General features: G+C 38.7%; 1 protein-coding gene across 6 annotated transcripts in view; it reads right to left on the reverse strand.

The window, feature by feature from the left end:
* Positions 1 to 287: 287 nt before the first annotated feature.
* Positions 288 to 14,319, reverse strand: part of VPS35L (VPS35 endosomal protein sorting factor like) — a 59,086-nt gene continuing 45,054 nt past the window's right edge. For all 6 annotated transcript variants that reach the window (XM_075719338.1, XM_075719335.1, XM_075719334.1 and 3 more), the window contains 5 exons: positions 12,832 to 12,971; positions 10,712 to 10,877; positions 8,794 to 8,912; positions 1,627 to 1,773; positions 288 to 1,060 (listed from right to left, as the gene is read on the reverse strand). In XM_075719338.1, coding sequence (XP_075575453.1) covers positions 962 to 1,060; positions 1,627 to 1,773; positions 8,794 to 8,912; positions 10,712 to 10,877; positions 12,832 to 12,971 — 671 coding nt within the window. In that variant the 3' untranslated portion in view covers positions 288 to 961. The remainder of the gene's footprint in view (positions 1,061 to 1,626; positions 1,774 to 8,793; positions 8,913 to 10,711; positions 10,878 to 12,831; positions 12,972 to 14,319) is intronic.

Here is a 14,319-nt window from a genome sequence, read left to right on the forward strand (position 1 = left end):
TTAAATATATGGTTCTAGCAAAACTGATTACTTGTTTAGCCCTAACAAAACAAAACATTTTTGTGCAAAAATGTATCTTAATATCCATGGAAGGATTTAGCTCATTAAAATACTTACCACTAAGCTAAAGCAGTAATAGATGCAAGGTCTCAGCATGGTTCCTTACCATGGGACAGAAGTAGTGAGAGTGAAATTTATTAGGTGTAATAGCAGTACATGTAACTAAATTCCACAAGGGTAAGGTGATAAATTTGTCTATGCAAAGAAACACCCCCAGAACAAACAGATGAACTGCAAATTGTTTTATTCAGTGATACAGTGTACCTTGCGAATATGGAGTACTTTGCATACATTTCCATTTTCCTTTGCAGACAGCATTTAAAGATTCCTTCCATTTTACAAAACACCACTGAACTAAAATGAAAGCATAAACATCTCTGTGAAAATGTACTGTGCAAATTAGAACAGTAACACCTCGGCCATTTTTCTCTTTTACTGGAACTGACCAAACAAATGTTGGCAGCATCCCAAAGCAGAAAGACGACTTAGTAGGATTATTATATTGAAATGCTGCTTTCTACACAGGAGAAAGACTATTCTGCAAGTGGGATGAAGTTTGGAGGCTGTGAACTGATCTGGGCAGATTATCTTCTTCCTTTGTTGTTAAAATGACAACAGATTAGATTTCGAAAGGCTTTTGCAACCATAGACATTCAAAATACCCTTTACTGGATCTAAGTGAGCATTTAAAATAAGAATATAGTGGTAAAACTGGAAACAGAAAGTCAGGTCAAATTATTGCACTCAGAACAGTTTTACTTTTACCTGTGTCCAAGTCAATCTGACACACTAAGTAAAATAAAAATACACTGAACTCCTCCAGTCAAAATCTAGAGCAGTGATTTTTGGCCTCGGCTACTTGCTCTCTTGTACAGGTGACTCCTTGGAAGAGAGGCATTCATCAGGTCCTGGACTGCAAAGGAAGCCGAAGGGCCAGGTCTGTCAAGTGACTCATTTCAGGTTGTTTGCTTCGCCTCTTGATGTATTCTAGCGTTTTCACCTGGGTATGAAAAGAAAAATATTTTGAGATTTTTAGTGTCTTTGTCTTTCCTCATTTCATAAGCCATAATTTAATCTACATGAAGGTGTTTTAATAGACACTCTCATGATTTTCCCTAAATTCCACTGGCTACACAAGCCCTTGCATTTTTTACTCCAGAGCTCGTTATCACGTGTATCTTTCTTAAAGGCTCTAGAAGGCCCATTGTCCAAGCTTACACCATGCAGTTCCTGCACTAAATAAAAATGCTGTATTTCTCTTAAAGATACTTTTCTGTACTGAAAAAAAGTTATAGCACCCAACATTTCCAGGTTCCTTGATGTATGAAGTACATTTAAGAGTGCCAGAAAGATACAGACCACTTGAAATAAGAGAAGCTCCTTATTCATTAAGAAGCATTTAAAAAATAAGGTTCTTTTTTAAGCTCATTTAATTTTTTTTTTTAAGAGAGCAACTTGTAAAGAGATTAGGTTTATTCAGATCAAGAAAATGTTACCTTTTCCCAAATGAGGAGTTGTAAAAGATCTTAAGAACTAAAATTTCTCTGCATTATCTTATTCCCTTACCATAGTCTTGGTGTCAGCAAAGCCATGTTTCTGAGCAAGATTCCAGAGATTGACTGAAAGCTGGTTTAGTTTGTTGTTTCGTAGATCCCCATGAGCTAGAATAGTGTTAAAGAAATAGAGTGCCAACTGACTCTGTCGCTTTAGGGTCTATTAAAAAAAAAAAAAAAAAAAAAAAATTCCTGTATTACCACATAGTCATCCCAAAATATCCAGCATAACCTAGCCAGGTTCTTTGAACTCTTAGAAGTGCAAGAGGCAGATATTCATTCTGTAATACACAGCAATAATTACGGACACAAGAATATGGGCATAGTTTCCATGTTCCATTCAAAATGCAACAAGTAGTGATAGTCATGGATCAACCTAAGTTGCTGTAAATAAAATAATTACACAAGACTCCTACATCTCATACCACTTCGGCACAGCACAGTATGTAGTTCTGACACACATTTATCTCAAGACTCCCTCAATTGCATAGAAATCACCCTCCCACCAACCAACCTTGCACTTGCATCACCATGGAGAGATATATATATATTTTTAGAGACCACTATCATAAATCTAGATTAATGCAACTTCAGGCCTTTTCCAGCAGTCTATTCTACTTTTATTTATTTAACCAAAGATGTTTTCCCTGCTATTCTTTCACTGCAACTTTGGTGATACCAACATATTTGCACCATATTTGCAGCTACTTTCCCTAAAATTGCTGAGGAGAGACCTTGAGGAGGAACCCTGCTTCATGGTAATCTACCATGGAGGAACACCATGCCCTTCAGCCTCTGTGGAGGAGTTCTGGGACACAGACAATCCTGCACTAAGCTTACAGGGTGCTAGCACCCTGATTTGGGGTGAGTGGAAAACAGAAGTAATTAAAACGCTATCGCAGATTCTGCCCATTCCTACAGAGTAAGTTTTGAAAGGCTAAAAGAACAAATTATTAATGGATGCATCTGAGATGATGTATTTGCTTATACTGCTTTGCTGCGGCTGTCCTTTGCTTTTTGTTCAAGAAAGACCACTGATAAAAGCATAGCTCCATCTTACACGGAAACCACAGCAGCAGAGCAGTAGTTAAAACTGTCAGCTGAGCACCTCAATGAATTAACTTAATACTTCACTTCAGCCCTCTCAGTTCAATACATGTTAGGGTAGCTACTATACAGCATTCAGATACGAAGTTACAGGAAGAACTGAGGCAGAGATTGGGGTGAGAGGAGTGCAGTGATCTCTGTGACTTGCATGCTCCCGACATGATACCAATGCAGCCTCTGCCCTTTCCCTAAGGGACTGAGAGTAAATTAATTTCCCTTCTCACTGCCAGCAGAAGGGAGGTCAGATGCTATTAATCAAAGAAATGGCACACACTGAGCTATCAGTCCTCCAGATAAATATGGAAAAGGAGAAAGCCATGCCATTAAAGAATTGGCTAACTAGAAAAGAGGACACAGCATGCCCCGAACTAGAAGCATCAGACTGCTAGTGTATGTATGTGACCCACACAGTAGATTTGTACATGCAGAACGAATCTGACACATCAGAAACTGTGTACATGCGCACACACACATATATGCAATCCCCAGAGCTACTCAAGACCCCAGAAGTTCCCTAAGCGCTAAATTAGTTACCTGAAACTACCAAGACGACAGCTGTTCCTGTAAGTTATCTACATTAGGAGTTTCCATCCCAATAGCTCCAAAACCTGTTTATAGGCTAAAACTACAACTATCATTTGGGAGTGTTGAACTGTACTCCCTACCAGATAGAGAAATACAATTATCAGTCTAGTTCAGTAGTATTAACACAAAGAGCAGAAATACAACTCAAAAAAGACAATAAAAGGGACAGTAGTTACGCTTAAATGCTTAAATATTACTGTAGTATTTCTCTTACAGGACTAACATCCTTCAGGGAAAAAGAGAGAGAGGGTACAGCCAGCTAGTCCATGTTTTGCCACATTATTCACAAGGCATCCTGCCACATCACCATGTATCCTGGATTAACAAAATAACCTATATCACCTGTAATTCTTTTTCCCACTGACCATCTAATGCCTGTGTGTCTTCTGCTGAATACAAACTTCAAAGAAGTTCCTGGGAACTGCTTGGAGGTTTCCTTACAAGAAGTGGGATAGTTAAATTGTTGGCCAGAATGCAAAAGCAGCAGTACTCCAGTCTGAATATTAGCGAGGTCTTCCAGGCAGTATCAATGCAAATACAAAACCCATTCTTTAAAATAAGGATGACATTTTGACTAATTTGAAACATACATACTTCAAAAAGGTTCATACTTCAAAAAGGATCTAGAAACACATTAAAAAGCTAGAAGAATGAGATGCATACTAACTCTCATTGTACTGGGGCAGGTATACCAGACAGGATTTTGGCATCTAGTCATCAAGTTACACAATGCAAAGTGAAGAGAGAGGCAGGCTCAGGTATGCTGTAAATCCCACCATGTCTGAAAATGAACAAGAAGAGTCAGACAAGGCTTCACATGATGAAGAACAGGAATGTTTGTGTAACATGGCACCGACCTCCAACCCGAGGGAGACATTGATGCCAGCATGCTGCCAAGCCTGCTGACATGAGTGAGATTGAATTGTGGGTGGCACTCCAATTCACAGGATGTATTCACATGCAGCAAGGAGAAAGCAGCTGAGCCAAAAGCTCAGTTATTTGGCAACCACATATATCATGGGACTAGTAATTCCCACACCAAAAAGAATTGCCAACCTTCTAAGGCAGCACATTTTCCATAACCTTTGAGATAATGCTGATGACAATGAAACAGAACAAGCTACATCATCCCGGAACGTGACCCCCTTGTGTCCCAGCCCCTCCAAAGTGCAGAGCAACGTCCAAATTTCATACAGCGTAACAGAAAAAAAAATAGGATCTTTCATATAATGGACCATGTAACTTTGTATTTGACAAAATTCTGGCTAGCAATTCAAATATTCATTCCTGTCTTTCAGTGACTTTTGCCAGACGTGTCGTAAGGATACCTTGAGCCTTCTGTTAGAAAGGCATTTGTGCATTTAGATACGTTGCTCCTCTGAAGGCGTGTCTAGCCTGCTGCTGCTCCCGTGTACAGCTTTAAAATAACTGGCTCTTATACTTGTTAACAGTCCATCTGTGGCAGCACAGAGCTCAGCATGGGCTGTAACGCCCCTCCAAGGTACTAAGTATGTCAGTCTAGGCTGAGTCTCCATGCTGATATAGCATCTGTTTGCTAGTTATTACCTGAACTATCTAGCCCAAAATTAATTCCAGCACTACTATGTTGCTGGTGGTTACATTCTTGTGATCCAAATCTAGATATTCCTAAAGAAAGCCATGACAGGCAGCCTTGCCTTTCCTCAAAAGCTCTCACGTGAAGCCCTTTGGGAACCTTTTAACATCTGTTAGTTCACTGGAAAAGATCACAAGCTGCATGGGACAGACCAGGTTTTCAACTCTCTCATTATGCAACTGTCCTAACATGGGATAAATGAAGCACCTAGCACCAATGGCAACTAATACGAGTTCATTTATAATAAAAGGAAATACTGATTTGAGAAAACAAGAACCAAGCTGCAGCTGGGAGCTCACATACCACACAAGAGGATGCATATGCCCTATTTCACCATTCCTCTAGAACACTCAGATGGTCAGAAGAGAAAGTGCTTTCTTTTTGATACAATCCTTGAAAGAGCAGTCCAGAACCTCCCTCTAGAGTACTCAAGAGTCTCAGTGACAGCTTCTGCTGGCTCACGGTACAGTAACACACCTCTAGTTAAGGCAGGCTGAAAAACTTTACTCCGAGCTCTATACTGGCACCATCGTTCATCTCCTTTTCAGTGTCCTTAATCCATTTTTAAAGCTTTCAATATTCATAGTGCTGCTCACATCAGTTTGATTTCCCTCTAAAATTAATACAACAAAGATGTGCTCCATGTGGAACCTGTGGTTCATGGAGGATCAGACCATACTTTCCAAAGCCATACTCCGTAATCCTGCTGTAGACAGACCATTAGCAGAATCCCAATTTATTTATTTTCGTTTCCACCATTTACCAAGTACCTTACAAACATGCAGAAACAATGTTCCAAATCCAACTATTTCTAGTCTTTAAACTCCACCAGCATGCCAGAGACAATGGTGCAATAAAAGGATTAATCTGGGAGCTAGGACGCTCCAACTCTGAGACAAAGAAGTGGAGCAGCTCACCAGCCACAGTTCCTCACTGCACTGCACCCGTCCTCTTGCCAAGTCATCAACAGGCAAGCTGCAAGCATGCCAAAACAGGCACCTCCACCACCTGCAATGTCTTATGGAAACTGTAGCAGGTAAATTCCCTTCCCTCCTGAAGAGGAACAAAATGTTTAACCACCTTTAGAAAATCTTGGCCACTGACACAAAATCCTTCAGGAATGAGCAACCTCTTCTCAATTTAAAACACACCCGCCCACACAAAGAGAACTATGTCCAACTCTGCTTGTAGTTCAGTATTCCAACACATGTGAAATCAACTGAAGTTTTTGTAAGTTTATATAAAATTGAAAATCAGTTGTGTTGAAAGGAGAAGTCTCAAGAGCGTACCCAGGAATTGCTTTCTACTGCTCCATTTTTGATACTTACTATAAAAAGTCCAGTATCTATCATATGCTACACAGGAAGACTGCCGTCCTAACATGGCGCTGCCAAGGACACAACAATACACTCTTAATGTTTTGGATCAGAAGTGGTGTTTGAATAAAACATACTCTACCTGGACACCTATCACTGAGTAACAAGAGGCAAGGTATTTACATTTGTAAGAAACCTGGAGCATAAGATTAGTCTTCCACCCACACAAAGGCAGAGACAAGTCACTGATACATGCTCTCATGACCAGAAACAGCTTGAACTTTGCAGAACTGTCCAGAACTGAAAATTTCCATTCAAACACTGTAACATAAATGAAGCATTCTCTAATAGTGCGAAAAGACCACACTATGTTAACATAAGATGCATTGTTCTCTTCCAAATTGCCATTTTGGTGAAAGCATTTTATTGTGAGAAAAATTTATTTTCCTTTATAGCTTTTAAAGGAAATGAACCAATAAAAACCCAGTATCATCAGAGGCTTGTTCATTTAAATGAGCAGCCAAGCAGATGAATAATAAAAGGTCACCAACACTGAAGCAATCCAAATACCACAGTGATTTTGTGAACAGTTCTACTTTAGCACAAATGGAGGTCTCAAACAATATTCTTGTCACCTCTTTCCTCAGCAACAACAGCTTCCTCAAAAAACTATTCATTCTTACAAAACAATTTTTATCTAAATCTCTCAAGGACTTTTACTCAACAAAGCAAAATAAATGCTACCCCCCTTTGAAAGTAAGGATGGACAGAGGAGTAAATCCAAGGCCACAGAGGCAAAGGCAGGGCAAGGACCTATATCCATGCTGCTTAGCTTTAAATCCAGTTTTCTATGCAACAACTGCTTCAGTGAAATAACACAGGATCTCATTACTCAAAGTATTAAGCTTGAAAGCTGGGGGGGGGGGGGGGGAAGCCTTCCAGAAATCACAGAGTTCAAGCCCTACAAACGTTCTCACCCACATACTCCATATAGGAGTCAGATGCAAAAAATCCTCAATACCTCAATATACAACCCAAGTCCTGAAAACGGAAATCTCCTTCCAATACCTGCTTGGACATTCTTAGCTGTGCAAGAACTTTTTTTCCCTGCTATTATTGTTCTGAAAAAGAACTGCTGTTTACTAGGGTGACGGGTACAATGGTGTAGGGGCATTTGAACAAAGGATTTGTTAATCTTGCATTTCTACAATTGCTCAAGGAAGGGTACACAGGATAGCAAAACCAGAGAAAAGGCTAAACGTAGCATAGTGTCCTCCAAATATGTATCATTTAATACATTCTGTATTGGCAAACACTACAGGCTACTGTGCACACAGGCTATCTAAAAAATTGCATCAAATTAATCATCCCCTGTCCTCCCATTTCAGTCTACAAGCCACAAGATTTCTATCATTATACAGCAGTTTAGTAAGGGGTGATTAGGGAGCTGTGGAGGGGTTCAATCTCAGAAACAGGTGTATTAGCAGAACAGTAAGTTTTCATTATTTCAGTAATACTGAAAACATTAGTCACCTGCCTTTCACATACAATCCATTGCACTGTATTTGATCTCTCAGAGCCTCTGAACTCCAATCAAGAAATCCAATAAGCTGCCTAGAGTTTTCTTTAGTTTATATTGAACAAATATAACCCTGTACTAAAGCCAAGGTAAAGCCAAAACACCTTTTCGCTCCCTCTGCACCCCTCTCCTGACTTCATCCTAGCATCTGGGATGCAAAACTTTTACAAATTAAAGGTGGTTTCCACTGTATTTTACCCAGTAACAGACGTAACTCTGAATTCTCAGTTTGCCCATTACAGAATAGGATGCACGTTTCAGGCTACTGTTAACTTTGCTGGCAAGAAAATACAGTTTATTTACAGAGCGAGAAAGGTGACAGCCAGGAGGAAACAATAGGAAGGATGGACATGGAGCAGATTTTAGGCATACCTGTGCTGCAATCAAAGGAGTGACTGTAGCACTCTCCAATTCTCTAGCTTAGGCCAATAATTGCAATACCAGCATCACTGAGCTCATTATAGGCAGAAAGACTTTCATAAGAAAAAAAAGTTATCCCACACTGAGCATCCTATTTCCATAACCAGACTACCCCATGACTCAAGCTGGTTAATTTTAAGCTAACTCTAACTTCACTATGCTGCTCTGCAATCATCATTCTGTACTGCAGCAGAATCGCATCCTTTGGTGCAGTGCCACAATCTATACCACAGAGTATACACCAGAGTAGCTTCTACTGCCTGTCTGTTCTATCAGACTATCCACGTACAACATACAGCTAAGCAGGTAACTTTAGCCTGCATCTTAAAAATATATTATAATTGCTACATGATCTCTTTCACATCATTAGGTCTTTCCACCACAAGCCTGCCCATGTGCTTGAGTCACTTTTTAAACAAGTAAAATTACCTAATTTCCTCTGTTTGTAAAGTTCCTGTAGCTTTCTAAAAGGCTAATGCCTGGTCAGGAAGGTGGTCTGTTTATTCAGCTCCAAAGTAATTTTGGTTTTGTACTGAATCAAGCTGAGTAAGAACATACCTCATCTTTTCCAAGGGTTTTCAGATGATCCAGGATCTGCGCTATCACTGTTTCACACAGCTTATTAATTTCAGCCAGGAACTTGGAGTCTCCACCATACAGGGTATCGTTGGAATCAACTGCAGAGATGAATTCAAGCTTAGGTCTGCCTAAAGAGCTATGCATTTGTTTGCTACTGAAAACACTAGCTATTTTTAGAAAACAAGATTTGGAAGTTATAAAATGACCCTCCCCCATGAAACACAAAATAACCTTGTTTAAGTGCCTACCACCTGGTTGCCTGCTATGTCCTCTTGATTTTAGGAACAGAGCACTGAACAGAATCTTCTAGCTTAAAGCCAGTCTTATATTCCTGGATGCAGCCAGGTTCAAAAATATCCGCTAGACTTAAATGCAAAGCACCACAGTGCCAATTTTCACTTTTTCCACAGAGAGAGACACCCTGCTCCCATCAGTTTAGAAGAGTATGGCCATCATCTTCAGTGGCAGCAGGACTAGGCCAAACAGTTCATGTTTTACTTAGTGAAAACAAAAAGATTTTCAAAGGAAACTGCATTTTAAATTTGTTTTTTTCCTAAAATAAAATCTTGATTACCTCAAAGTCACAGAGAGAAATTCAGAGAGTATATTTTCGATTTCAAAGCCCTTGAAGGATTTTTTGGAGGGAGAAAGCTCTTGATGCTTTTAGAGCTTATATAATTATGAGTTTAAACATGTGTTTTGGCCTCAGTTATTTATAATGTTTTACTAAGAAGTAAAGTACAAGAAATTTGTAAGTTTAAGCGTATTCTGGGTAAATCAGAGAGCACATAAGATAAAAGATGATCCCCTGTTCCCAAGTAAACTTCATTTTAAGAAGCTAAGGTACATGGTCCACCTAGAAAAAAACCATCATCCAACCACTGGGGCAAAATTACTAGTTTATATTTCCGTGCTTCTCTCCATTGAAATCTAATTCATTTAAATTTCTCATCTTGGGATTATGCAGTTATTTTGGTTATATAAAAAAATGGAATGAAAGAAAAAGCAGCTAAACCACGTTTCCTTACAGAATTTGAACAGCAGGTTTACTATGGAGTAGTTGTTCAACTGACAACTGTTTTCTGTGCTGCTAACTGCAAGAGATTCTTGTCATGGTTGGTAACTCTGACAGACCATTCACCAGAAGAACTGCAGAGTATATTCCAGCCTGCCTCTTTGTGAAAGCCCTGTGCAACTAAAAGAAAAAACCAAACTAGCTTGGCCTCTTAGACTAAATGATCTTGCCAGTATGCTTTAAAAGATTCAATTAATACTCTACCTTAATTTAGTAACCTCTCTATGATCAGAAGACAAACACATTTTAGAGCAATCAAAATATTATTACAAAAAGACTACAGCCATTTTATAAAATGCAAAATCCTTAGAATTTTTTTCTAGCTATTCTGAAGATTTTTGTAAGTTACCACCACAATTTCCAAAACTGAAAGCCTGACTTCAAAGCAGCAAATAGATTATTTAAATAATGAAGACTAGGCATTACATTCTGAAAACTGGAGTTGTTAATAAATGTGAATGAAACACCAATGGTAAGTATAAATAAGTTGATACTTTAGACTAAAAGGAAACCCTCCATACTTATAAAGTTCTAATATTTACTTGAAAAGTTCACAGTTCTAAGTATTTGTATTTGTATCCTGTATCCACCAGGAACAAACTAAGTAAACTATCCTGCACAGATTCACTTTAAAGAACAGACTGTACATCTGTTTGGCAGCCACCTCCTGTGATTGTTTTATTACAATATCTGGACCTGCATAGGAAAAGAATCCATTCTGTAAGACTGACTACCATTGACCTTCATTAACTAGGTACAGTGATAACACAATACTACAAATTGCATGGTGGAACACAAGGATCCAGAGCCACCCTTAATTACCTTTATCTACATGGTAGATATATGCTTCTTGAGTCATTGCAGACAGCAGATGCAAAACATTAGTATAAATCCTGACTTTGTCATCACTGTTATCCTCCCAAGTATAATCCTGGATCACATTTAGTAATCCTCGCACAAGAAACAACACTGCTTGTTCTGGATGGTCCTACAGAAAAGAGAAGACATAAGTCAAAACCAACACCACAACACCCCAACACAAAAATGGGATTATCTGCAGTCATTCAGGGGGTTAGAGTCACAATATTAGCTCTATGAAAGCAAAAACTACAATATAATGAAAGCCGACAACTACTTTCCTGAAGTGTGCTTCCTGCAAACCCTTTTAAACATTTGTTCCAGTTTCTTTCTAAAATGCCCATCTGACCCATAATCATAAACTTGATCTAGGCAGTCTCCACAGACAAACTTCTAAATGCTTTGTTTTCTAGTCACAGCGGGTAGTACGAAATTAATTGTCAGCTTCTTAACAGCTAAGCCTCTAAAATTAAACACACTGGGTAGGATTTTGTTTATTAAAATAATGTCAGTAAGCTATAGAAACAAGTATATTACTCATAATTATGAGTTTCAGAAGAACACCTACACTGGGAAGTCAAAGTTACAGACAATCAATAATCTTTTAACATGAAAGGAATATAATTATAAAGGCATCTGCTTTACATAAGCTGTGAGTTTTTGCAAGCAGTTTTAATACTGCACCCAGCTTATTTCAAGCTGGCAGTTGGTGCAATGATGCCAACATACATAGAACAAATCACAGTCCACTGGGGACATTTCCTTCTGATCATGTATCCTGTAAAGTAAATAGCAGAAAAAATTATGGAAGCTAATTTCTGATCCCTGGTTATTTCATTGCAAGTTCTTCTTCATTACTGAACCTGAGAGGTTGGATCTCCCTCCTGCAATCATGTGTTAATGATCTGAGTCATTTCTCTAAGGAGCAGCCAGTTCTGACATAGCCTTCCTTCAGTCTTAGTTCTGCAGTTAGTGGACAGCAACAACACATCGCAGTGGCAACTAGCCTTTCCCTTCTAACAACACAGCACCTCCATGCTGCTGAACATGCGTGGCTTGGGAGACCCCTTCCATTGGAAAAAGGAGAATACGCTGCTCTGATTATGAGTATTTGGACAGCACTATACTATGTGCTCTTCACCAAACGTAGTCAAAGAAAAAAGGAAGGAGGAAACCGTAAGGAATGTTTCAGCGAGGAGGAACAACCTACCCTCTCCAAGAACAAACGAATAAACCTAAAAAAAATTTTTTTTTTTTAAGCATGCCATGATACTAAGCCAACCCTTGCTGGGAAAGCAGACTCTTCTCAGACAGGGCCAGAACTGCTAACAGAGGGAGGTAAAATCTTCAAGCGTTAGGTTTCCACTGCAGTGAAATCTTGCAAGTCAGAGGCCTGTCTTTCTTCTCCAAGGTCAACAAAATACCTTGGTTATATAAGATTTATTTCAGGTCTTCCAGATTAGTTTACAATTTTTCCTCATCTTTTAGCTATAGCTGAAAATACAGGAACAAAAATTACATATATCTCTCTATTTAAACTTGACAATTGGTTAAAAATTGGAAGGGTGCAGAATGGTAGTATTTTGTGAGATATTCATCAGAAGAGGAAGGTTATGCCAAAAACACATCTAATTATTGTTTTCACTCAAAAGATCAGGCAACCGATAACAAAAAAACCCCTAGCTGAAACGAATAGAAATGAGAGCTCTATATTCCCCTCCTCAGGTATTAGATTTTGAGTACTCAGCTAAAATACCACTTTTCTGCAAGGATCTATTAAAACAGTAAATGATGTTTACACAGTTAAATCATGGCAAGATTTCACTCTACCCCAAATCCAGTTAAGTGCAAGGTGCTACTGAGAGAGGCAATGCTGTACCTCCACCCCCAAACAATTGTTCTGCCTCCCCATTTTGCACTGGGGTGAGTGATTTTGCAGCCAATGAACAAATTGGTTCAGCTTGCTCGTGGAAAACTAACCACTGCAACTCCCATGCCCAAAAGCCCAGTCTACTCTAAATTTTTAAACAGGAAAGTCAAAATAGTCTACTAGCCTGTGTGCTATTCATACATACACAACTTACCGGAACAACTAATAATGTCGAAAAAAAATTACAAAGGAATTCCAGGAGGAAGGCATCAGAAGGTCGCATCTTTCCATCTACACTGATCATTTTTGGCACTTCAGGAACAAGGCTCACTGCAGCTTTGAAAAAAGCATCAGCTACAAAATAAAAATATAGTTGCTGTATTATCACTCCAACTGCAATGGCAGTCATGCCTGTGATCCAATGATTGCTTTGAGTTTGTTTCAAATAGACTACAGAAAATGAAGGTATGCTTAACTGCAAAGAAACTCGAGACTCTGCAGTCAAAAGCTGTGGTAATTCAAGTGATGCTGTTTTTTCAGAAGACGTTCCCACGTCACTGAAGACTTCTGAAATTATAATTCTTCTCCTTTGCTTAACGAGAGGACACCACTGTTTCAAATATATTGCATATGTGATAAAAAAAAAATTAGCACACAATTCAAAACTGACCTACCTAAAGAAATGCTTATGTCAGGAGAATGGGGAATCCAATGGAGGGAAAAAAGCATATTAGATCATGCTAACTTGTTCACGCATTCATTCACAAAAGGCTGTTAAAGTTATAAGGAAGTATGGACAACTTCATTTCTCTAAGTATTTACAGTCATTAAAAGCAAAATACTAATATAGTACCAGAACCTGAGGTATTGCTGGTTACCCAGATAAAATGGTTCTTTCCAAGAATCACAATACAGAAGCCATCCACCATTATGGCCTTGGCAAAATAGCTGTTAAGAGTTTTTTCATACCTCTTTATTATGGCTCTAATCCTACCAAAAAAAATACCAAACCCCATACCACTAGAACATCTATTCCTCAGTTTATTAAGTTAATATTCACAAAGTAAAACCAACTATATTTTCCCTCTTACCCTAGAAGACCTCCTATATACTCTACGAGTTCACAAAAAAAATCTGACAGCAACATTCTTTTGCATTTGGCTACATTTCAAAATATCGAAGTATCCAAATCCTATTCAAGTTATTCAGCTGTATACTTCAAAGCATCCTTCAGAATTAATACTGTATCTTTATTTTACAGGAACAGAGACTGAGGCCATGAAATCAAATTTTAGCAAAGAGAAAAAGAGAATTCTTGGTGAAAGCCAAGAGGTGTTACATGGCTGGGATGGAGATACCACTGACAGGCATGCACGGGCATTTCCCAGAGTGCAGCTTGCTCTGGAAAAATTCATTTGAGCACATGAGACTCCAAGCAAATTTGCTAAATATAGTACCAACTGATATCTAATTTAAGCTTATGAGGAATACCAGGGAAACATGTGCTTTGGAAAAACTGTAATTCTTCTGACTCTCATTTCTTTTCAGCACACAAGTGCTCAAGCCCTTCTGAACTTTTCAGTGCTTAGAACGCAGTCAAACATCATACTTTCTTTTATTCTGCACATTTATTTTGAGGTAAAAGAATGTTTTTTATTTATTTCAAACAACATAGAAGTTTACAGAGCCTACCCAAAGGAAG

This window comes from Pelecanus crispus, chromosome 11 (genome assembly GCF_030463565.1).
Source record: "Pelecanus crispus isolate bPelCri1 chromosome 11, bPelCri1.pri, whole genome shotgun sequence".
Classification (NCBI taxonomy): domain Eukaryota; kingdom Metazoa; phylum Chordata; class Aves; order Pelecaniformes; family Pelecanidae; genus Pelecanus; species Pelecanus crispus.